At 35.0% G+C, this 25849-nt stretch overlaps 2 protein-coding genes and 1 long non-coding RNA gene across 5 annotated transcripts in view; 1 reads left to right on the plus strand and 2 right to left on the minus strand.

Annotated features, from left to right (window-relative positions):
* Positions 1-25849, plus strand: part of LOC136250605 (uncharacterized) — a 91162-nt gene that overhangs the window by 24659 nt on the left and 40654 nt on the right. The window contains exon 3 of one of the 2 annotated variants that reach the window (XR_010698591.1): positions 12401-12840. The exons of the other annotated variant lie outside the window; for it this stretch is intronic. This is a non-coding gene — a long non-coding RNA (uncharacterized lncRNA). Of the gene's footprint in view, positions 1-12400; positions 12841-25849 lie in introns of those variants that run through there. 2 annotated transcript variants of the gene reach the window in all.
* LOC136250601 (uncharacterized) lies at positions 10443-15469 on the minus strand. Of its 2 annotated transcripts, none has more exons than XM_066042830.1 (9): positions 15346-15469; positions 15069-15257; positions 14872-14985; positions 13791-14071; positions 12350-12607; positions 11899-12222; positions 11729-11784; positions 11235-11677; positions 10443-10901 (listed from the first exon to the last, which is right to left on the minus strand). In XM_066042830.1, exons 5-9 carry the CDS (start codon positions 12570-12572, stop codon positions 10577-10579), a joined length of 1371 nt encoding a protein of 456 aa, XP_065898902.1. In that variant the 5' UTR covers positions 12573-12607; positions 13791-14071; positions 14872-14985; positions 15069-15257; positions 15346-15469; the 3' UTR covers positions 10443-10576. The 2 variants fall into 2 exon arrangements, with proteins under 2 accessions (XP_065898902.1, XP_065898901.1); XM_066042829.1 differs by having other exon boundaries at positions 13787-14071.
* On the minus strand, positions 16267-25528 carry LOC136250598 (uncharacterized). Its single transcript, XM_066042826.1, has 12 exons — positions 25402-25528; positions 25042-25233; positions 22598-22726; positions 20573-20827; positions 20272-20517; positions 19154-19432; positions 18840-19100; positions 18358-18684; positions 18188-18240; positions 17795-18136; positions 17228-17619; positions 16267-17112 (listed from the first exon to the last, which is right to left on the minus strand). The coding sequence occupies exons 1-12, from the start codon at positions 25436-25438 to the stop codon at positions 16560-16562; spliced, it is 3066 nt and encodes a 1021-aa protein (XP_065898898.1). The 5' UTR covers positions 25439-25528; the 3' UTR covers positions 16267-16559.

A 25849-nucleotide genomic window follows, 5' to 3' on the forward strand; every position in this document is an offset into this window, starting at 1 on the left:
TTTTCACACGATAATTGATATAGCTGGGGCACGCGGTGCCTTTTCAGATACAGTATGCGTGGGGTCACCAGCTATAATAAAATTATTTACAAAAAAAGTTAACAAACAAGTACACGAAAAAATTTGGAATTTTCAACTAGAGTAGGGACGACAGTACATTGATAAAAAGTACTGAAACAAGTGCATAGGGGTAGTGAACAATACTAAAATACAGTTAAATAATAAGACGTGTTATATCCCTACTGTGCTTAAGATGCCATAATGGAAATGCACAGTAGGGATATAACACGTCTTATTATTTAACTGTATTTAAGTATTGTTCACTACCCCTATGCACTTGTTTCAGTACTTTTTATCAATGTACTGTCGTCCCTACTCTAGTTGAAAATTCCAAATTTTTTCGTGTACTTGTAATATTATAGGAATATCCCATTTGAGTGCACATGTATTGCTAAAAATACTCTTAGATACAATCTCAAAGCATTCAAATCTCAAAATGTTCCTGTGGGGCATTCCCCAGACCCCCCCTTAGTGTGGGCATGCTTTGCCTGCTGGTGTGCTTTACACACTAAGGTACGGTTAATTATTTTAAACACACATTGTGGCTTAGAGCCACTCCACATGACTTGCCCACCCACTTTTGAGTACTGTTCTCCACCCCACTACCCTGATAGAACAGTCACATGCATGTATTATTAGTTTACCTCTACCAAAGTTGTATCTCTTAAGATCTGATTTTATTCTGGGGGCATGCCCCCAGACCACTAGAATACTAGCATCCATGTTTGGTGTATGTATGCTTTAAACTTCATGTAACTCCACCTCTCAACTCTTTAGCCTGCTTCTGATACAGTACCAGCAGAAGAAAGCAAGCAAGCCCAATCCCAACATATGTTAAAAATGTCAGCTTTTAAGTTAATTTGGTGAAAAATATTTATCAGATTCAATCTCGGAATACAAAAATTTCTTAGGGGATCATGCCCCACATCCTCCTAGATTTAAGGCTGCATGCAACAGAATTTTGAAAAACTTGTCACCAGAATTTCTGGAGCTGCCCTTGCACAAACTCCAAATTGCTATCTTCTGCATGTGTAATCATTTTTAACATTAAAAAAGCCATGATTGGGATTTAATATTGAGCTATTTTATACATACCTTTTAGACAAATGTGAATCATGGTTTATGGCTGGTCAGATATTGTAGTGACCCAAGTATCCTGTGACATATTAAGATCTAGCTGCTAACTTATATAAGTTAGTCTTATATCTCTTTAAAAATTGCATTCTCTAATCTTCTATTAGAATAGTTGACTGCTCTATTAGAATACATCTGACTTCTCTATTAAAAATATGCAAACCCGGCCGTAAGTTAAATTTCAAAAGTGGGTTCCAGAACACCCAGGAACCTCCAATAAATATGCCCCTGTGTGATCGTCTACTGTCCAAGATATCTCCTGCTAGTGTGTGAAATAGTGTATGCTCTAATATAATATCCATTATGACCTTCATTTATATATATGGCCACAATTATGTTTCTTTTCAGTTGTAAGCAGGATGGATTCAGCAACAATGAAGTGATAGCTCAATCAGAGTATATATACTGCATGAGTGTTCTATTAGAATATATCGATCTACACTATGTACCATGCCAATATGTAGGATACGATCTGAAGTTATTCTTGCTAGTAATAAGCTAAGAATTACACTGAAAAGTTAAATTTAGCATATTTGCTGTGACCCAAAAGATGTTTTTGAAATCTGACAGGCATTTTCTATTTTCCATGCATTTCTGAAATTTCACACAAAAAGATGTGAGCAGTGGACCAGAAACACAATTCCATATCCAACAAATTCATAAAATGCATGCATAATTATTGAACTGTCATGAACAAGTAATGATGCACTTTGTTCACAAAATTATATTTTATTGTAAATCTTTTAAATTATAATTAGTTATTTTACTTCTTAGTTAGGTACTATCTAATAGTCACAGATATGAGTAAAATCTCTGTGCAAATATATACAGCTTGGCTGTCCAAAAGGGTGCATCTATGAAATTAAAAGAAACTAGTGAGGACTGATGTGGCAAAGAATAAGTGGTAATGCTACTATCTTTTACAAAAATTTAATATTAGTTTAGTCCTGCTGTATTGGGTGTAACTGGAGTACTGGACTGGAACACTGCACTGGACTACTGAAATGACATATTTTTTGGTTTTTACACAATCTGAAGTTGTTGTTTTTTGAGAAGGGCCTTCAAAAAACTTGCAGTCTGCTACTAAAATGATGAGTGTGAGGAGTGGAGTAAGTAATAACTAACTTCTCTTATACTCTATGGTATTTATACACTTCTTAGTATTGTGCTTTGGGGATTGTAATATATAGCAATAGCTAACCAAAAATCATTTTACTATATTTGTGTTACCTACGTATGATACACTATATCCTTGAACTAAATAGCTCTGACCGCTGGGACACAACCTATCCTTCTGAAGACAATCTATTGTAGCTAAATTCATTCCTGCATGCAATATAAACAAACTCATTGTACAACTGTTGGTTTTTTTTTGCAATCATGATTAGTTCTTACATGTGCTGATTGACGTACCATAATATTTGACCGAACTTGTTAGCACTGTACAAGCTTGCTACTACCTCCAAGACGTTATCGTTGGTTAACCAAATCTTGAACATTCCCTGCAGCATACTGATAAGGAGTATAGGTTTATGTACTGTAAAAGAACATAATAAATAGAGGTGAAATCACTGTAAGTCAGTTTTTGCTTACTCCACTCCTCACACTCATCATTTTAGTAGCAAACTGCAAGTTTGCTGGAGGCCCTTAGCTAGCAAGACTCAATAAAATCAACCTCAGAATGTGTAAAAACCAAAAATATGCCAGTCCAATTCAAGTCCAGTAGTCCAGTGATTAGTTACACCCTGCTGTATTCCCAATTAATTCATACTAACACAACTTTTTTCTCTACACTGACTATTGAAAAAGGCAGCCAATGCCTTAAAATAAATAAATAAGGAATGCAGCAAGACTGTAATGATAAAGGACCAATGTCAGATACAATGTTGCATTACCGTTCATTCTTGGCTGCACATTAGTCGCCAGTTACTTTTATTTTCTTGGTTGCACCCTTTTGTACAACCAAGCTGTTTTGCATGTGGTATACATATCATTTTACAATGGTGCATGGCGTTCTCATTTTCAGTGTTGGGCAAGTTACTTTGTAAAAGTAACTAGTTACATATTACATATTACTTGCAACTGAACTATGTAGTTACAGTTACATATTACCCATAAAATAAAGTAACTGTAATAATATTACATATTATATTACTTTGTGTCCATAGCCTTAAACTGTCACTTGTGAAACTACCACCTTATCACGTGATATGATTGCGTTGTTGGACAATATGCAAATTTTGGTTATAAATAAGAAGCTGGTGAATAAGCTTCATTCAGTAGGCCTCGTTACTTCGTTGTGGCTAGGCGTTACTCAGGGGATAACTAACGAGATTAGTAACTTCGTCACTTGTAGTAATAATATTGCATAATATTAGACTCGTTACAGTAACTATATTACTTAGGTAACGAGTTACATTTGTAAGTAAAGTAGCTTACGTTATATTACCTGTTTTTATAGCGTATTTCGTTATATTACTTTGTTACCACAAAAGTAATAATATTATGTAACGCATTACATAAGTAACGCGTTACTCCCAACACTGCTCATTTTTAATGCTTGTGTTTTCAATTGAATATAAGTTTCTAAAAAACATGTTAAATATGCTATATACAGTGGAACCTCTCTTATACAAATCCTTATTATCCAGGTACCTCTGTTGTCTGGACAGCCCAAATCAGTCATGTGGCTTTGTAGCCCATCACTATTATGAAGTTTGGGTTAGATGAAAGTTCAAGGGTAATAACCTGAAGGTTGCTATTTACCCTGTTAGGTGGCTTGCCTTTACAACACTAACTGATAGCAATAATGACATTACTAAATACTTTATGGATATTAGCATGCATTTCTTATTTCTGAGATATGGGCAGTACCAGATTGTCCAGATAAGAGAGGTTCCACCGTAGGGTGATTAGACATGTAGCATGGGGCGGTGAAGCAAGCCAGAGTGAGGAGGCCAGGCCAGCTGTAAATTGAAGACCAAAAAAAAAAAGATCACAGGCTGCTGACAATAACTGCTCTCCACCAATTATATCTCCTTATTTATACATAACTAAGTAGCTTGCTACACTGCTTCTCTGAATACTGTAATTGCTTTATTAGAGTATCCAGATCCTGATTGTTCTATTAGAGTATCTCGATCTTTTCTTGCAAATAGTGTCCCAAAAAAGTAGGGGGGGCATGGCCCCTCTCAGGCCTGCCAACCTAGGAAACAGAAAAACCTTGAGACCTGGTCTTGACATCCAGAATGGACTACTGTATCTGTACATTATTATAGGCAGACACGGCAAGTTGCAACAGCCCCCATGCCCATACAATGGGCAGATAGGCCACCTTTACCATGCAACACATATACACATGCCCATCTTCATGTGGGCATCAATATAGCATTTAAAACATGTTTTGCATCACTAATCTATGCATGGAATATCTAGACCTGCAGTAAATGTGTGCATGAGTCTTATTTCACCAGCTAGTTAAATGTACTTACTCGGAAGCCACTGTATTGAAAGTGAAACAGTTACTCTTTTATTCAGTGCTGTGAAGTTGTAACACATGACTGGACTATGGAACATTCTTGATATAAGCCACTAGGTGCTTATAATATCACGTGATGACTTAGTGGAGATGTGTCGATTTCATCCTAGAGGCTGAAAGCAAGTAAAATACTCCAGGCACATAGTACGTACCATTTGTATAGACTACAAACCCAGCTGGGAAAGCAGGTACTCTTGCGTGACGTACAAACCAAGTGCTTCAGGGTTGGTATTCTGATCAGAATTCTGACTCAACTCCAGATCTTGCTCCAGATACTCTCCAATACATTGGTATTAAATAGAAGGCCGAAGACGAATCCTTGCCCTACTATACAGTACGTACTGTATGATAACAATGACTATCATTAAAATAACTTTCTGTAGACACATGCAACAATAAATTAGAGCATTTCAGACAGACTCATGCTCTTGATTATGTATGGATTTCATGTGTTAATGGAGACAGGTTGAATCAGTTGCATAGCAGAACCAAATCTTTTGAATGTTCTATTAGAGTAGTTAGGTGACTGCTCTATTAGAGTATATCGATCTGGTGCATTCCCAGCACTGATTCATGTAGTATTCCATTCTTGCATAACCTTTAGCACAAATTCTGGTAAATCAAGGAAAAGTAAGTTGGCTATTGACTACAACAGTTGCTTAATTTTAGCAACTGGGTATTGGAAAAGTGAGGGGGCACTGCCCCTCCACTTGTAAAAGTGTGTGTGTGTGTGTGTGGGGGGGGGGGTAGTCTGGCGCCGCCCGCCCCTTCGCAAAAAGTAAGGGTCTGGTGAAATACAAATACCTAATCATTTCAAAAGGAATTCAATTAGACAGCTCACATAATGCTTGTTACGTCAGATTATTGCACTTCAATTCGAACAAAAGCATTGTGTTGCCAAGGCCATTTCTGTGTGAACGTCATTGGCATGCACTAATTGGCTAGCGCCGAATCTGGGCGACACCAAGATTTATAACACTGTTTGTAGTCCTGGAGATATTTCAGCATTTCAAAACGATTTAGACTCAGCAACTTTGTGGAGTACGAGATATGATATGTTCTTTAATCCAAAAGAGTGTCTACCTTAGTAGTAATGCAAAAGTCATCACTAATTACAAAATAACTGACACACAGGTTTTAACAAATAGTTTAGTGAGATCGCAAGTTACAAACTGTTCAGTGATTTGGAGGCCTAACCTTATCAAGGACATCACACTTATTGAACAGATCCAGAGGAGAGCAACAAAGTTTATTTTAAATGACTACAGTTCTGATTACTTTGATAGACTCAAACAACTTAACCTACTACCTTTAATGTACAACTTTGAGCTTAATGAACTAGTGTTTACGCTAAAATCACTCAAGTATCCCCCTCCCTCTTTTAATATCACAGACTACATAACTTATGCTGATGGTAATACCAGGTCCTCCTCAAGTGGTAAAATGATCCATGTTAGAAACAATAATAATGCAGATAGACATTTTTTTTCAATAGAATCTCTCGATTGTGGAATGCCCTACCCCCTATTGACTTATCTTTATCTATTAAAATGAACAAAACAAGGATATATAAGTTTCTATGGTCATATTTTTTTATCAAACTTTAGACATGACAACCCCTGTACATTTCATTTTTTATACCTATGTAGTAGATGTTCCAACACACCCTGTCCCCCTTTAATGTAACTCTTTAAGTATAAGTAATGTAATTTTAATAAGTAATGTAGTATGGTAAGTATAAATTTTGGATTTTTAATGGCCAGTAGCCTTGAGATAGCGGACCATCAGTACTGTACCCTAAAGATTTTATTCATTGTACATCCCTTATTCTATACTTGTATGCAGTACTGTAAAGTTATAATCAATCAATCAATCCACACTCGAGTCCCTTAGTTGGCAATACTTCTTTCCAGCTATACATTAATCTCAGCCGGTCCTCCTGTTGATGGTCAATAACTTCAGACTTGGGTTGTACTCCAATATGTTCGAGACATCACGTGCCCACAATATATAACAAAATAAACAAACCATTCATCAGCAGTGTTGGGAGTAACGCGTTACTTATGTAACGCGTTACATAATATTATTACTTTTGTGGTAACAAAGTAATATAACGAAATACACTACAAAAACAGGTAATATAACGCAAGCAACTTTACTTACAAATGTAACGCGTTACCTAAGTAATATAGTTACTGTAACGAGTCTAATATTACGTAATATTATTACTACAAGTAACTAAGTTACTAATCTCGTTAGTTATCCTCTGAGTAACACCTAGCCACAACGAAGTAATGAGGCCTACTCAATGAAGCTTATTCACCAGTTTCTTGCTTATAACCAAAATTTGCATATTGTCCAACAACGCAATCATGTCAAGTGATAAGGTGATAGTTTCACACGTGACAGCTTAAGGCTGTGGACACAAAGTAATATAATATGTAATATTATTACAGTTACTTTATTTTATGGGTAATATGTAACTACTAAATAGTTCAGTTGCAAGTAATATGTAATATGTAACTAGTTACTTTTACAAAGTAACTTGCCCAACACTGTTCATCAGGTATATATGTTTGTACTAACCTGACACATGTATAACATGACCACTCAAGTTTAGCAGTGCTGCCTTGTAATATGTCTCAACCGATCATTGAACAGTCCTTCGCCATAACTCGCACCATTTCAACCATGCATCACGTGCGAAATTGATCACGTGATGATTCAGCATTAATGTGATGTGACCCTCAAGAGTAGTGCAGAGGAGTGCCAGTGGGCAAGTAGCTACCGGAGAGTTCCAGGGCTGTAAGATTTGGCGTGATTTAAAAAATTCTGCCTCTGAAGGGGGGGGGGGGTTCGTCCGAACCATCCGAACCCCCCATGCCTACGCCTTTGCCTCTAGGGTGTAGACCTCACTATCTATAGTATGCAAGGTGTTCTTTGCATAGCTACAAAACATTAAACCCAAAGATTCATCTTTTCTCTGAAAAACTTCCTCTTGATTATGATAGAGTCTGATGTTACAGCTATAACACATGAAATCAAAGTAGGCAATAATGATAATATCAATAAATTTCTAATAAAGATTTACCAGTGACAGCAGAAGGTGGGGACTAGAGGGGCTGAAGCCACCCCCAACTTTCAGATGAGAGGCACATAGCTCCTCCAATAATTACCTTGTGTGATTTTATGAGTGCATCATGTGATTAAATATTGTTGTGATTTCAAAACTAGCAGGTATTATGTCATACATATGTTGTACCAGCTTTAGGGTTACTTTTGCACATGCACATTTAATTAGTTCAACAATTAATATAAATTATCTGTTTTAGCAGGCTTATAGTAATTGTGTGCTGTATAGCATTATCAGTGATGATGATGATGATGATGATGATAGTGTGTTTAAAAGTATGAAGAAAAAATTCCGTCTACAGCCTGTACTAGTGCTGTGCTGTAAATATGTCTTGTCTTCCCTTGAGGAGCCTCTCATTATTGTGCATCCCTAGAATCCTTACTAGTAGGCATGATTTGTAAAATTTATCACATATAGATGGCTGATGCTGTGTTTTTATTGTAATGGGATCATACATATTGGAAATGGGTGCATGCCCACCTTTCAAATGGCAATCTAACAATCTTTGTGGCAAACATGGCGGTAATTTAAAATCATAATTCTGATAAATCAGTTATAATTGTAAATGCTTCCATTCAGTTGTACTATATACCTCCAAAAGCTTTTTCTAGGGGCATGCTACCTCAGGACTCTAATCATATAATTACATGAAGTATACTAGTATAATATTATTACCACTGAAAGGAGAGTAACTACACTTGTCAACACACTTGTATATCAGAGTATTTAAGCCATCAGTTTGTCTCCTCTGACATTTGATAAAATTTACAACTAGTTAGCCATAGTGTTGCTAAGCCCAAAACCAGTTTTTCCAACAGCGTTTTGGCAATAGGTATGTTGTTAACTCTTGGTCTTGGATGTTACGAAAAATTATATAGCATCAATATTTTCTGAGGTCACTACCTGTGACATCATACAATCTTGAAACATTTGAGTGCTCTATAATGTTCTATTACAACATATCACTTAGAGTGAGAATAATCATCGTACTGTATAGTAGGGACCACAAAGGAGTAGGCATGGCCCACGAAATAACATCACCCAAAACTAGCCCTGACAACGATGAGGCAGTATTGGTTAGGTAAAACTAAGCCCAAACAAGCTTTTAGATCGACCTGAAATGCTTTCAACAAGTTGCTACAGAATTTAAAAATAAAAATTATTTAACGGAATTTTCTACTGACTGCCTGATTGACTGATGCCTTCAGACAAGCATAATTCAATAACAGCTAAGGCTACAGGCTTGATTTTTTCACTGTTCGATGTTGCTTTGGCCCGAGAAGTGCCTTTTGGCATCATACAATGCATTCTTCATGGACTTACCAGTGTCCTTCTTTGTGTCCCATTCATTTTGTTGACAGCGAAAAGTGTCAATTTGGCAATAGCATGTGATGGCTTCCCTTCATAATGGCTGTTTTTATTGCTGAGGTGCTTTTTAAACAGTTCTTGATTCAGTCTTCTTTGTAACAGGTTGAACATAGCCAACAACGAAGTGTAATGGATATTTCACTTTTCGGATGATGATTGATATAACTGGGGTGCACGGTGCCATTTCTATCTTTCGGATTGTAGAGGTTCTTTTTGAACAGTTCTTGATTCATACTTTTGTGTAATGGGTTGAACATAGCTGACAATGAAGCGTAATGGATACTTCATTTTCAGATGATAATTGACATAGCTGGGGCATGCAGTGCCATTTCAGATGCGGTATGCGTGGGTTCACCAGTCATAATAATAATATATTCAAAAAAAGTTAACAAACAAGTACACAGAAAAATTTGGAATTTTCAACTAGAGCAGAAATACATAGGTAGTTACCCTTTTATGTATGTAGCTGTTTGGTTTTTTGCTAAGTTGCAGAATTAAAAATGCAAAGCTAATGAAAATTTAATAATTATAGTTGATATCACAGGCTATATCTCAAAACTATGCCAATAGGAGTAGCCTTATTATTATTATTTACATGTACACAGACAAATTTGGAATTTTCAACTAGAGTAGAGACCATAGCACATCAATAAAAAGTACTGAAACAAGTTGGAGTAGTGCACAGTATTAAATCAAAGTAAAAACAATAAGAAATATTATATCCCTACTGTGTTCAAGGTACCATAATGGAAATGCACTATAGGGATATAACACTTCTTATTATTTTACTTACTGTGATTTAATATCGTGCACTACTCCAGCTTGTTTTAGTACTTTTTATTGATGTGCTATGGTCCCTACTCTAGTTGAAAATTCCAATTTTTTCTGTGTACATGTAAATAATAATAATAAGGCTACTCCAACATACACTATTGGCATAGTTTTGAGATATAGTCTGTGATATCAACTACAATTATTAAATTTTCATCAGCTTTGCATTTTTAATTCTGCAACTTAGCAAAAAACCAAACAGCTACATACATAAAAGGGTAATTACCTACGTATTTCTAGTAGAACCTTAACAAGGTTTACTTCATATACATCTACATAGTAAATATACCCTGAATTTAAGTCCTATATCTTCTCCTAAATGCTAGCAACATGCTTCAAATACCACTGTGTGATTTTCATTTCTATGTACTATGTGTGTAGACAGTTCATGCTAAATGGATGTACATGCATATTTACAACTTACATATATTAATAATACACTTGCATTTGCATTGTTATTGGTGTTGTTAAAGCAAAATGGCTTTTGCACATACTATGTATGTCTTCAGTTTTTATTTGAACACATTGTTTTCTCGATCATTTTGCAAGCCACTGTTGGGCTTATCCATTGTGTTTTTATCATATACAATTTGGTAATCATTTTCTTTCTTTTCTTTTGTTGATTCTTTGAAAGCTTCACTTGATAGCATTACTGATGAGCTATATGCAGGTGGCAGTATTTTAGACTTTTCAAACACTACTTCACTGTCTTTAATAGATGAATAGTCCTCATTTGATTTATGGGTAGATATTTCTTCATACAGAGGTGGCGAGAATTTGTCCAAATCTTCATAGACGTGGACAGTTTTATTGTCGCTACAGTCAGTTTTTCTTTTTCTGTATGTAAAGCGGCTTAATGTGCATTCAAGCATTTATGTACATATTTGTATGTATGTATGTATGTATATGTATGCATGCATGCATGCATGTATGTATGTATGTATGTATGTATGTATGTATGTATGTATGTATGTATGTATGTATGTATGTATGTATGTATGTATGTATGTATGTATGTATGTATGTATGTATGTATGTATGTATGTATGTATGTATGTATGTATGTATGTATGTACGTATGTACGTACGTACGTACGTATGTACGTATGTATGTATGTATGTATATATGCATTTAATAATTTAAGAATCACATATCACATATAAGCTCACCTTCTGTGAATGGAAACCGCGTAAATTACTCCTACTAGAAGCAATATAAGTAGCACCATCACAACACAAGTAATTGTAACACTTATAATAATAACTTCTGGATTACTAGATTTTCTGTTGGTGGATACAACATACATTGTATTGTTTACATTGCTGGTTGCATTGTTGAGGTTAGTAGTTATATTAAGAAACACTATCCATCCGTGTCGTGGAAGGTTTATTAGTGGAGGGTCATTGCTGTATATGTCAGCTACTACTTCATTGATTAGCATTTGAGCAGTCATATCACCATCATGATGAACTATACTGGTAACTAAGCCAGTGGTGGTGTCTAGACATGTCAGCTGGGGAGTATACAGGTTGTTGTTTCCATTGCAGTTGCATACATCATTAAACCATTCTCTCAAAGCATCCCTTAGCTCTTTGAGCAAGCCATTTGCATCCTATATTATTATTATATGACTATAGTTTCATTCACTTATTAAGCCAGTTACCTGTTGTAACTCATCACAGTCACTGATATTTCCCACATATACTGTTAAATTTACTTCTAAAGAAGTGAAATATGATTGCATCTCTAAAGTGCATTGATTATTAACAACTACTATACAACTCAAATATTTCACATAATAAAATCAACTAAGGCATGATGCTGAACTGTTACCTTGTTCAAATGCTGCTTTATCCCACACATAGAATTTCTTTTTAATAGAGCCGTACAGATTGGATGCTGAACACATTACAGTTATATTACCCATTTCAAACAAAAATTGGTGGTAAAGTTCTATACTTCCATTCCTGTATAATTGATAATCTGAATGATTAGTGCTCTCATGTAGTACAATAAACCCTTCAGATGGGACAGTCATCATACTCCAAATAATGTCAGGAGGTGGATAAGCATGTTTAATACCACATGACAAAACCATGCCATCATTATTTTGATCCATGATTTTTGTGCCAGGCTCCATCAGAAGTATTGGCTTTGCTGCAAAAATGCAACACAAGTGAAATGAAAACTTCTCCGTAATTTCTCCATATTTTATGTAAATGTACAACATTCTATGAGTACTATTACTATGTATGTTGTACATAGTATAAAATAAAACACTTACAATATATGTTGACAGTGAAAGTCATCTGTACACTTCCATATTCATTTCCAGCTTCACAGACATATTCCCCCCTATCAGTAATATCAGCAGTGAAGATCATAACACTATCATTGTTGGTGTGTGGACAAGATGAACAAGTGTCTGGGATGGACCAGTTGTACACTGGATCTGATGAAGATGACACAGTACAATTGAGTACCACTTGTTCACTGACATTCACCATCACCTGGTTTTGTTCTAATAATGACTCTGGAAGCCCTGAAAAGGTTTAAGTGCATGTATATGACTGCATGAATAAAATTACCAATTATATACATAGCTGGCATAATTTTGAGCATAATAGACTAACAAAAGCATTATATTCTGATGTAATTTTCAATTAAAATGCACAATGCACGCACCAAATTAAGGCAGCAAATTCTGAACACACTACAGATTATTGCTACATTTCATGTAATGTTATTACTGTTTTTGGGTTGATTATTCACACTTTTCAGGAAAAGATCACTTAATGTCCAAAAATGCAAATTTATCTCTGTATGCTGTAAAGTAAATTAAAAATAAATAAATAAATTTAAAAAACAAAAAATTCTATACATTCTTACTCTGCACAATAGCATTATACAAAAAGTAGCACACACCAAGTAGCTACCTAGGACTAACTCTATCCTCCACACCAGACAAAAAAACTAACAAAGGCAGTATGCATAAAATGATTTTCTACGAAGTATCTTCACAGCTGCACAATCTCTATCAAAATGATCTGTTGCAAGTCTCTTATCAAACCAGTCCTAAAATAATTGGGATCCTTATACACAAAAGAACATCTTTGTTGTAAAATCAGTCCAAAGATGCTGTGCAAGGTTTGTGTGTAATAACTACTCTTCATATGCAAGTGTTGCAAATATGTCACAAAACTTAAGTTGGCCACTTCAACCTAACTGCAGAAACTAATTTAAAGCTATAAGATCACGCATCAAATGACTGATGTCCTTCTTACACTTGCTCCATTCAACTATATTGTTTACAAGTTGACTCAATGAAGTTACTATAATCAAACACAGGAACAGATGCATATCTTTACTCATTCTTCCCATCAGCAATAAAGATTTGGAACACTGAACCTTCATCATCTGCTCAAGTCTAAAGCAAAACTAGTTTGACAATCATTAATTCATTGTATTTTTGATTTTTATTGATTAGCTATGTCATTATCTGTGCTTGCACATACTCTTTGTATGATGTTTTGTTACTTTTGCACAGTACATACTAATTAATAAAGATCAAGATACTCTGATAGAGCAGTTATTTTCTCTTGTATAACAGTCAAGAAAACACTGATATGCTCTAATAAAACAGTCCGCTCTCAGCTCAAGCCTAATAATAGATTTAATGCTGCACAAACACACACACACATGCACACGCACACAATCTTACACACAATAGTTAGGGATATAATAGCATTCAGTAATTTTCCATTCTTATTAACCAAACAACTGTATTCCCCAAAATCTTCATCAGTAACATTGTGTATTGTTAATCCTGTGCTATTCACACTATATTTTTGACCATGGTTAGTCCACAGTAGTGAATTTTGATATTCCCATTGTATGAATGCATCATCTACATTAATTGAGCAGTTAATAAATTTATCATGATAACGTAGTGCTACATCTTCATAATAATATTCAGAGCTGCTACTGTAGACAAAAGCTGGTTCAACTGTAATTAAACAAATGGAATAGATAATGATTATTACTATGACACACTTGTAATATTAATCAGTCCCTTTTTACATATCACACTATGTGTGTGTGCTATATATAGATATATGCCACAGTTCGTCATGTGTTAGTTCCACAGGGCTGGCCTTAGAGGTCCTGGTGGGGAAGGGGGGAGGGTTGGTAAACTAATTCATAGAGGGCCTCAATTGGCAGAAAGTAACCATCTATGCATTCATTAGTGCCTTTTCTGCTTGCTATGAAAATGATACTGAATTAGTTATTATGTAAATACATGTGGTCTGGAAGTGCTGACCATAAATACAGTGTATATGGTTGCGTAGGAGAAAGTGTGACTGCAATTGGTTATATTATGAATTCATAATCACCATATGCAATCTGAAAGTGTGAACCCAGAAGTTCGGAGGCCCCTTTGGCCCTGATGTCCTAAGCAAGTTGCCTACTTTGCCTAATGGTATGGCTGGCTCTGCAGATTAAAGGGTTTTGCTTTGATGTATGCCAACAATGCACCACAGTAGTTAAAGTCTCTAAAATTTCAGATTTTATTCCAGTATTTTGGCTGCTACACTATAGATTCTTTGTTGTTAAGATACTGTGATACAAAATGTTCAAATGTTATATAATATAAACTTTGCCCATGCAGGGATTTGTCTAGGACTTGTGCAATGTTTGGATATAATATAACTATAAGTATACCTACATATACATATTTGCTTCATAATGTTTAAAGTTTCCATAAACACAATACATTGTAGCTATGGCACGGACATGTATACTTACCATCAATTTGTATCGCTATTTCTTATTTTATATTGTGATTATTCGTTGCTCTACATGTGTACTTTCCTTCATCTGATTTTGAACGATTGTAAAACATCAGTGTTGTGCCTTGAACTATATTGGGGACATCAAGATATATAATTATGTACAAATTGTTAAAGCGTATACAGTATTTGGCTACTTATTTACTTGCTAACCATAAATTCTTGCATTGTCATTTGTACTGATCACCTCAGAATTGGGATTAACCCATTCCACAAGATTATCCATGGGATTATCAGAAAAACAGGTTAAACTCAAGCTGCCACACTTACTAGGATAACTGCATATCACAGGTGTAATATTAGGTATTACTGATATTGGGAAGGTACCACTGATAAGACATCCTATAATGCAAGTAAACATCACAGATTGTAATGTATGTGACTGTATAACTGACTGCACCTATAGGCAATGCATATTCATATTACTAACCTATAACAGCAATGATGGAGATGAACTTGCAAATCATGATCAAAAACCTGGAGTCATCAATTAGCAAGCCAACACATGAATGCATATATAAGTGTGCTCACAACTGTATATACTTATGAATTAGTTATGCATGGACAGTCCTCATACAATAGATTACATTATAGCTAATATATATAGTGATTTAATAACATGTCCCTACACCTTGTTTACTGTTGTGTCAGTATGCATATCACATAATATTATATATATGTATATATATATATATATATATATATATATATATTCACTTTCATTTTGCACTAATTAGCTAAAATTATTATTTTAATTCAACTAGTGCATAAACAGCATGTGCATTGTTACATCACCAGCACAGTAAATGTATGACAGCATACAATTATTATTAATACATTGTCATACATTTACTATGCTGGATAAAATAGACACAGTGATGATTTGTTTTTTTAAGCATCCAATATTGATATGGATTCAAATATCTTAAGTGAATTCTAAGTTTGTCAGCCTACTGGACATCAAAGCAAAACCCTTCAGTGCTACCATCTGCTCAGCTGAAGGCTAATTTTCATTCTATCAATCTTGTGAATTTGCATGACTAATGTTTTCCCAATCTTACCAGCAATTATGTGCGAAGAAACTCTTACTTGAATAAATACTGCATTAATGATTAAATCATATGTGTAAAATATTGGATTTAATTATAACAACTGTATATGTATGCAAAGGTGTTACATACTACTAACATCCTATGTCAGCTTGGCCTATGTGCACTCTTGCTACATGGAATACGCTAAGTGCTGTATACATATTTTGGGGTTAAATTGGGCAGCCCAGGACATTGCTGGATGCTAGGTCCTGAGTGCACCTGCATCTGTCTTATTAGGAAGCTATCTGCTGCATCGCTATTACTATAGCAAGTTCTTAGATAATTTTTGGGGCAGGGGAGCCGCATGAAAAGAGCCTGAGTGATAATCTTACTTTTAGTTTTAATATAGGTCAGTGCTACAAAAGGCTAATTTTTGTTCAATCAACCTTGTGAATCTTATATGACTAATATTTTTCACAATTTCATCAGCAATATATGTGTAAAGAAACTCTTGCTTGCATAAATACTGCATTGCATGTGTAAACTATTGCATTTATTTATAACAGCAGCTATACATGCATGCAAAGGCATTATATCTGCCAGCATTACAAATTTATTTATGGTGAACTAATTTGCTATAAGGCTCAAGTTCAGTTTTATCAATCATCTTTTGACAGTTCTCATCGGTAATACTTCTGGTATCTTCCCCAATTCGGTAATCATCATATTTCTCAATGCTGGTAGCACTACAACTTTCATATTGTGGCATAGAAAAGTGGCCATCTTCTTTCTTGGTACTTCTGATGTCTTTTTCAATATGATAATCATTGCATTTTTCTGTGCTGCAGGCATTGCAGTTTTCATACTGTGGTTTAGAAAAGTAGCAATCTTCATCCTTGATGCTTCTGACATCTCTTTCAATATGATAGTCATTATATTTCTCCATACTGGCAGCACTACAACTTTCGTAACATGGTTTAGGTAATGGTTGATAGGAAGGTGGTTGAACATGTGATGTATCAAACACAACCTTGTCACTTTTAGGACTTGGAGTTGCATTCTTGGCAGCAAGAGGAGGAATCATTGTAAACATACTAAGTTCATCATATATGTGACCAGGGTCTTTGTTATCACAGCTCATTGGTTTTTTGGGCATTTTAGGAGATCTATAGGTTAGGTTGAAATAAATATATGGATATGACATACGCATGCAGAAATGAAATTACAGCTAAATGTGAGGTTTACACAATTTGCTAAGCACATATCACCATAAATTCTCACCTTTTATGAACTATCCAGATTATGACAATGATACACAACAGTATAACTATTAGAGCACATGGGATACCAACCACCAGTCCTACTGTAAGGGGTACTGAGTGACTGTCACTAGATTCTAACATGTTGTTGGTCACAGGCTCCCATTCACAATCAGGACTAAGACATAGTACCCATCCAGATTTGAGGTACATCACTGAAGGATTCCTTTCTTGTATATTCTCCTCTATCAAGTCAATCATCATTTGTGCAGTATGGTTTCCATTAGATTTAATCACTGCGGTAATAGAAGCTGTTGAGTTATTCAAACATGTTGGTGCCAGCAACTGAAAATTACAGTTACATACAGACCCAAGTAGCCCTTCAATTTCACTTTGAATTATGTTGATGGAATTCTAACAAAAAATATAATATTATGCATATACATGAACTTAATTATGCAATAAAAAGTGCATAATTATAAGATTTGTGACAACACAGAGTGATTGCATTCACAAATCTGTGGAACTAAAGGGCAAGAATTAACTGCAAAGTATACCAGCTATATTTAGCTTAGTAAATACAACTTACATTGATGACTACTTGGCAGTTAGTCATTAAATTTTTCACATATATGATGAAATCCTGTCCAAGTACTCCAGACCCTAAACCACTGCCATTGTATTCACAGTCAGGGCTAAGACAAACTATCCATCCAGATGGAAGTTTAACTCTTCTTTCTTGGAGTTCAGATTTCACTAAATCAATTAACATGTTAGCAGTTCTGTTACCATCAGGATGAACACTAGTGGTAACACTGGCAGTGGTACCATCAACACAAGCCTGTTTAGGACCATGCAAGTTGTTGAGTCCAGTACATTCACAAACAACACCAAACCATTGTCGCAATTCATTAAAAACTTCATCTGGCTCCTAACGGTAAGCTGTTTGTTATTCCTGTACATATATGCATGTTTCACTTACATTGGTAGCATCTTGACAGTTTTGAACTTTGATATATAGTAAAAGTGTTTGTTCTATCATATAGCATAAACAACATCAACAGATAAACAAGGATATATATGCTCAAATAGTACATCAGTAATGCTGTTATGGTATATATGTCATCCATACATGCTTAAACATCAACAAACCTTGATTAAAGACCTCATGATCCCAGAGATGAAATATATTTTCAGCAGACCCATACTTATTAGTTGCTGCACACATGAATATTAAGTGGTCACTTTCTAATATAAATCGATAATACACTTCAATGCTTCTATTATTGTGCATTATGTATTTCCCTGTAGAATTTTGCTCTAATTTCTGATAAACTCTAGATGATTTGGCCATCATATTCCAAGTGATTTCAGGAGATGGATGAGCATAGTAAACACCACAGCTAAGCATCACATTGCTATTCTCTCTGTTGTAATCTCTTAAAATTGGCACAGTGTTTCTACTAATCAGTGGTTTTGCTGTATGTGTGAGAAGTATGTATCGATAGCTAATTTTCACAATTGTATAATTTAGCGTTGCAAAATGTATGTACTATATTTATTATCTGTAGTTAATTTTCACAAGAAATAATGATACATGGAGAGGACAGGCATTTACGTTTATTGCTACTTACACATGACATGGACAATAAACCTTCTCTGTATGCTTCCATATTCATTGCTAGCATCACAGACGTATTTCCCACTATCAGTAATATCAGCAGTGAAAATTATAACACTATCATTGTTGATGTGTGGACAAGATGAACAAGTGTCTGGGATGGACCAGTTGTACATTGGATCTGGTGAAGATGACACAGTACAATTAAGTACCACTGATTCACTGACATTCACCAACACTGTCATATTTTGTGCAATTGATAATTCTGGAGGCCCTAAGTGAATTAGATTTATGTAGGCATCTAGATTTGTGACAACACACACTTACATTTAACCTTTACTAACACAGTTGCCTTAAGTTGGCCAACAGAACATGTGTAATTTCCTTCATCCTCTACAGTCACATTATTAATCATTACACCAGATGTATTTTGGCAGTATTTTGAAGTTTCATTGACCCACAATGGTTCGTTGTCAAGTTGCCATGAAGCAGTGTTGTATTCTGTCCCATAATTAACTGAACAGTTTATAAATACATCTGATTTTCTTAGAACAACTCTCTCTTGTACAATAACTAACTGGTCACTAAATATAAATGTTGGATACACTGTGTATGGAAAACATTTGCATTATAAAATCTTCATTATAAATTGTACACAGTACTATTAAGTAAAATACTTAGTATTTGTAAGTATATACAGTAGCTACTTGTCTGTAACAGAATTACAGATGAAAGCTGCTACTACAGTATATCTTATATTAATTTGGGTTTCACAATAAACCTAATGAATTATTACAGTGACCTGATGATCTGTGTGTTCTGTTATAAAAGTAGTGCATGTATGTTGAATTAAATAAATTATACAGAGTTATAAAATTCACTAAGTTTTGTTTATACATTCAAAGTTTGAGGACAAAGTGGATGCAATAAAGTATTCAAGATCATTTTTTAAGTTTCAAGTTAGCTTTACAATTAACGTATACATACTTAGTTAATTTGATACATGGAATTATTCAATGCTATTAAGAGTCTTTCAGCCTGTTATAAAACTCTATTCATTAGTTATCCTGTAACAAGTTTCCAGAATTCTTTTACAACGTGTACTATAAATATGTGTATGTGTTATGCCCAGTACAAATAATGCATGAGTTATTGTCTGTCTGTTTATACACCTACATAATAGTGTAATAGTGTAGTGTACATAATTATACATAGCTAACTATGCATATGCATAATGCATAATGTATACTGCAAGCCTATTGCGATCTTGTATCACACACACACACACACATGCACACACACACATGCACACACACACACATGCACACACACACACACACACACACACACACACACACACACACACACACACACACACACACACACACACACACACACACACACACACACACACACACACACACACGTATGAAAGTTTTGTTTACCTGTAACACTGAGTGTAAAGGTCACTAAGATTCTTTCATATTCATTTTCAGCTTCACAGACATATTCCCCACTATCAGTAATATCAGCAGTGAAGATCATAACACTATTACTGTTGGTGTGTGGACAAGATGAACAAGTGTCTGGGATGGACCAGTTGTACACTGGATGTGGTAAAGATGACACAGTACAATTGAGTACCACTTGTTCACTGACATTCACTAACATTATCTGATTTTGTGAAGGCCCTGTATTAAATTAAAGCACATCTGTTTATAGTTGTACACGTTATTATTGTCATACTTTCTGTAATCACTTTAATCATTGTGTATCCAATAGCATCTTCCTCAGAATAGCAAGTGTAACATCCTTTTTGTTTTGGGGTTATACTGTGAATGACCATACCTGACATATTTTGACTATATGACAGTTCAGTGGTGAAATTAATATGATCAGTACAGTTAATAGCCCATGAAATAGTGCTATTGTGATCTGGACAGTCCAAATATACATCAGACCCTAGTGGTGCAGATATTGTTTGATATGTTGCCATTTTACCTGTGTATATACCAAATTTCAAATATGCAATGATAGTTTATTTTCAGTACTACTAAGAAAACTGTTATTGTATTTGAACTCATAAGTTAAAAGCATACATTTTGAGTAAACATGAAATGTAGCATAGGATAGTACATTACACAAACATGGTTTATGTGCATGTGTGTGTATGTGTATGTGTGTGTGTGTGTGTGTGTGTGTGTGTGTGTGTGTGTGTGTGTGTGTGTGTGTGTGTGTGTGTGTGTGTGTGTGTCTGTTTGTGTGCACTGACATGCAAGTGCATGCTAGCATGCATGTAGGTGTGTGATTGTGCATTAAGCAATGTTAATGTTTTAGCATAATTAGCACCAATCTTGGTCAACATGTTGCATGAGAGCTTCAGTCAGTGATTGACACTGCATAAGTGATAGGTTGATTATCAGTAGTAGTTTGTAGTGTATAGGCCTGAGTCAAATGTGCTCAAAATTTTGCCCAAAATGCTTTCAGGAATTTCGCAAAAATTTTCACTTATTATGCTCTTCAGTGTTCCCATTATGCTTGAATTATGTTCCTAGGTTAGCAACATTTCTTACAGTTATCTTGGTACATTTTAATTAGTGAGTGCTCTATTAGAGTATTTCACTACAAAGTGGCTGTTCTATTAGAGAGTATCAATCTAAGTTTGCAGTTTCCGCTGACTGCTCTATTAGAAAATATTGGTCTATTTTCATGGAATTAAGCTTCACAGTTTGAAATATCCACCTAATATGCTAGCATTATGCTGGCATAGCACTTTAGCACATATACTCTGGAATATTTGACACAGGCCTAGTAGTGTACTTGATGTAATGTTGTGTCCAATGGACAATGGTTTGTGTCATATAATACTCTATAAAATAATAAAAATAATGTATTCATGGTCATAATATGATCTAAAGCTTGTCCAAATTCTCAAGTTTGACTGATCATAACTCCTAATGTATTTAACCTATCACCTTCAAATTACACCAAGCAATATTGCCAAGTTACGGTTAGCTATTCATAGTGACCAAATTTCAGGGTGGTACCATTTTCACAAGTGAAGTTATTGGATGCCAAGTACATGCAATTGGAAAGGCTATAAGACCACTTTTCGCAGATCAGGTCATTAAATAAGTTCTTACAATAATACACAACCCTGGGAGACAAGGAAAATTGTTGAAATTACAGAGTAAAATACAATTGCATAAAAACTTGCCTGTATACAAGATTAGAATATATTTAGTGTGGATACTCAATATTGTGTTAGCATTGAATTCATCTGATTGTGGTTTAACAGCTGGTCCAAGGAAACACAATGTTTTCTCATTAATTTTAGACAATTCATCAGGGCTCTAGTACACCTATCATCTATATAAAAAGTTTATAATCTGGCCATGTTGTTGATGATAAAATTATTACAGTGAACCATTAACTGTTTAAACCCCTGGAAACACTATCTGGTGACTGGTGACCAGATAATTGAAGTGATTTTGTGTGAGATTAACACAGAAAAGTAAGCACAATGTTAGGATAAGAAACCATTAGCATAAAATTGCTAACCATTTTAACAAAACAATTATTAGGTACACTATTAACAGCAATTTTGGAGAAATGATCTCAAGATAAATGAAAGTTTATTGCAATGGTTATTCATGTCCATATGTACATAGCTAAAATTTTGAAGTGAAATAAATTCTTAAGTGAAAATGAAAGACAAAATTTATGACAAAAATGGCACACTACAATATGAATTTAAAATCAATTACATACTTTCAATCACCAACTTTACTTCAACCTTATCATTACTGTTAACCTTCCTACACCAGTAGCTCCCAGCAACAGATATTGATGGTGGTCGAAATTGCAAGCTGCTTTTGCAGGTAGGATGTCTTGATGATGCTTAACAATAAACACAAAACAGTATGTATATACAAAATGTTATTATATAAAAGTTATACAATAAATACAGTGGGCTAAAGCTATAGTAAAATGAGGCATTTTTGCAGTCCTCTCTTAAATTGAACAAATTCCATGTGCCCATGTTAGTCACACATGTAAATGATATGCAGCACAGAGCTAGGAGACAAAAAGAGACTACATTGATTGTGGGTTTACCTTGAATACCTTGATAAGTCGCTTAAAAGTGGTTGCTATGATCTATTATGATTTTGTTAAAGTTTGATTCATTACTGAAAAATCTGTGATGGGGTTATAGCTATAGCAACATTCTGAAATAGTCCAAATGTATATAATTCAATAGTGCAATAATCCTGAAGAGTGATTATTTGGCACAAACTATAGCTAGCTAGGTAGTAAGACTGTAGCCATTACTACCACCATACCTCAGAGTGAAACTCTTTTTGTAGAGTCTGCATCCATTACTGAACCACTCTATAGTAAATTACAATTAATGTTCTATTTAGGTTTAGGTATCATTCATTCTTGTACAGGGGCGGTTGGAGCAGGCCAAAGAGTGAAGGGGCCAGGCTAGCTGTAAGTCGAAGACCAAAAAAAGGTAACAGCCTGCTGACAATAGCTCCTCTCCACCAATTATACCTCCTTATTTATAACTACACATACGTAGCTAAGTAATTTGCTACACTACTTCTCTGAATACTGTGACTGTTCTATTAAAGTATCTAGATCCTGACTGTTCTATTAAAGTATCTCGATCTTTTCTTGCAAACAGTGTCCCAAAAAATGGGGGGTCTCCACCGCCTATGTTCTTGTATAACAACACCAAAGCAGGTCAGGGACTGGCTTTTAAGCTTTCTAAATTTTGCACTCAACACTCATGCACCTATTCAACTCTAGAACTTTCAAAAGTTTCATTGCTACAATTTATTTATAAGGTATATAGATTTAAACTAGAGATAGCTGATGACAGTGGGTTGTAACCTGTGGAATTATACAAGTGTGGAAATTCCTGGGTGGAATCCAACTGAATTTGCAAAGTGCTACTTTTCACACATTTTACATGCTAACATACAAAATGTTATAACAGTTGACATCTTATATGGATTAAGGTGTTCTTTATATCGAAGATACTGTAGCTTCACTCATGGAAATTTCAGGATTATATACAATTTATGAAGTTTCAAATTTCAAAATACAAGCAAAATTTTGTGTGTGAAAAGGGTACCTTTTTGCAAATCGAGACACACATTAACTTTATTTGTGAAGATTTTATAAATGACTGTTCCAGTACAGCAAACCACATTGTACTTTTAAAATCATAGAAAAGTCCTTGCCAGCCAATCTATACAAAATTGATAGATACATAGAGTCAACATAGAACTCTGGAGTATATTAAAGGATGTGCAAGTTATTTGAATGTTTCAGGATAAAAAGATTAAGTAAATATCCACATTAAGAATGGTCTGTGTTTGAAATTGTATTTTCTTGGTTCCTGGTTCATTATCTATATGTAATACATTATAATAGTTGTAACACACCCATGAGGTTTGTATCTGATTTGTAAACACGACACCCGAGGGCCGCAGGCCCAAGTGTTTACAAATCAGATACGGGTGTGTTCTAACTGATTTATTGCGCAAATCAAAGGCACCCATTTGTAACACAGAAGGGACAAGAATGCAAGGTTAATATTGGCTACCGCTGTAGCTGAAGTGTCTGATATTCATTGTTGAGTTGAGTGGTGCAGCGCTATAATAGTCTTGGTTAGCTTAATTTATTGGCGAACAAGTGTGTGGTAGATACTGGGCTCAGCCCAGTGGTTGTACTGATTCCCATTTCATTCAGATGAGTGCAGTGTTGTGTGTCCATTCGTACCAGAGCAATTTACCCCCTTGTCAGTCCTTGATTTAGCCTTGTACTGTGACTTCCTGTGTTGGTCTGGTGTTTGGTTTCGTTTGAAGTCTTTGAACTAATTAGTGGCCAGACTGTGTGGCCAAAAGAAGATACTTAGCCATGCTACAATTATTTGTAGACTGGTTTACAACTGATTTTATTGTATTGTATTGTATTAATGCTTTACAGTGACCAGATTTGTAACACTGGCTGCAGCTTTTGATCTGCCCATGCACCATACTACAATACATTTTGTATGTTGTGTGCCATGCAGCACTGGGTCTCCTTGGTTGCATGCCACATTTCTTGATTCTCATGGGTTATGTCGATGCTAAAAGTACGTAAAAGGTAGGTCTTACTGTGCAAATTGTGTGTGTTTACTGTATTTACTGTTTATACTGTACTTCTTATCCTTATCTTGTCAGTGGTAGTCAACACATCCAAGTTTGAATTAAGCCATTCCACTGGTTCATTACTTCCACTATCTGAAGTTGAACGACAGCAAAACTTTGCATGATCCGTTGTTGGAATTATGAGGGTACGTGAAACTGATATTAAAGCATGACTCCTGATGACCATCACAACAGCAATGTATACTACATGTAGAAAAATTGCATAATATGAAATACTGTGGCTTTATTCAACACTTATTATTAAGTTATTCTATCTAATGATGAGTCAATTTTCTACATACATATAGCTAACATGTATATAAACACACAAATGTGTCTAGGAAATACCATGCAGGTACAAAATATACTAACCTACTACACAAAGTAAGTTGTTTCTTAGTTGTGACATCCTCACAGCTGCAGTAGTGATATCAAGTAAGCCACACTACTTAATAAAAAAAGTTTACAGAAACTTCTCATTTTACCATTGTAACTTGAAAATACTGCAGTGATATATATATTACAAACAATACAATACTGTGCAATAATTCATTGTGTAAAGCTTTTGTATAAACTCACCAACAATGTACTTGTGTTATACTGAAGGTAATTAGGCATGGATTGTATTTGAATAAGATCATTCATTAATAGTTTCACTACCAATATATTTCAAGGTAAAAACTATGCACAATAACAACTACACAATATGTGCAGCTGTCATGTTTAAATACTTATGACTACATTAAACATACTTGGCCCCACTGTTATATGGAGGACCCAAAGAGAACACTAAGTACATTATACTCTATTTTCAACCATA

Source organism: Dysidea avara, chromosome 3 (assembly GCF_963678975.1).
Source record: "Dysidea avara chromosome 3, odDysAvar1.4, whole genome shotgun sequence".
In the NCBI taxonomy this organism is placed as follows: domain Eukaryota; kingdom Metazoa; phylum Porifera; class Demospongiae; order Dictyoceratida; family Dysideidae; genus Dysidea; species Dysidea avara.

What these genes read in the sequence shown, in the direction of transcription:
- LOC136250598 (XM_066042826.1), bottom strand. Translation starts at nt 25,438, where the DNA reads ATGTCACAACTAAGAAACAACTTACTTTGTGTAGTAG. An exon ending in TGTGTTAGTAAAGGTTAAAT is followed by an intron (nt 19,101 to 19,153) that starts GTAAGTGTGTGT and finishes TAATTCACTTAG; the next exon opens with GGCCTCCAGAATTATCAATT. An exon ending in ACTGCCAAGTAGTCATCAAT is followed by an intron (nt 17,620 to 17,794) that starts GTAAGTTGTATT and finishes ATTTTTTGTTAG; the next exon opens with AATTCCATCAACATAATTCA.
- LOC136250601 (XM_066042830.1), bottom strand. Translation starts at nt 12,572, where the DNA reads ATGGTGAATGTCAGTGAACAAGTGGTACTCAATTGTACTGTGTCATCT. An exon ending in TTTCACTGTCAACATATATT is followed by an intron (nt 12,223 to 12,349) that starts GTAAGTGTTTTA and finishes GCATTTTTGCAG; the next exon opens with CAAAGCCAATACTTCTGATG. An exon ending in GCGGTTTCCATTCACAGAAG is followed by an intron (nt 10,902 to 11,234) that starts GTGAGCTTATAT and finishes CTTTACATACAG; the next exon opens with AAAAAGAAAAACTGACTGTA.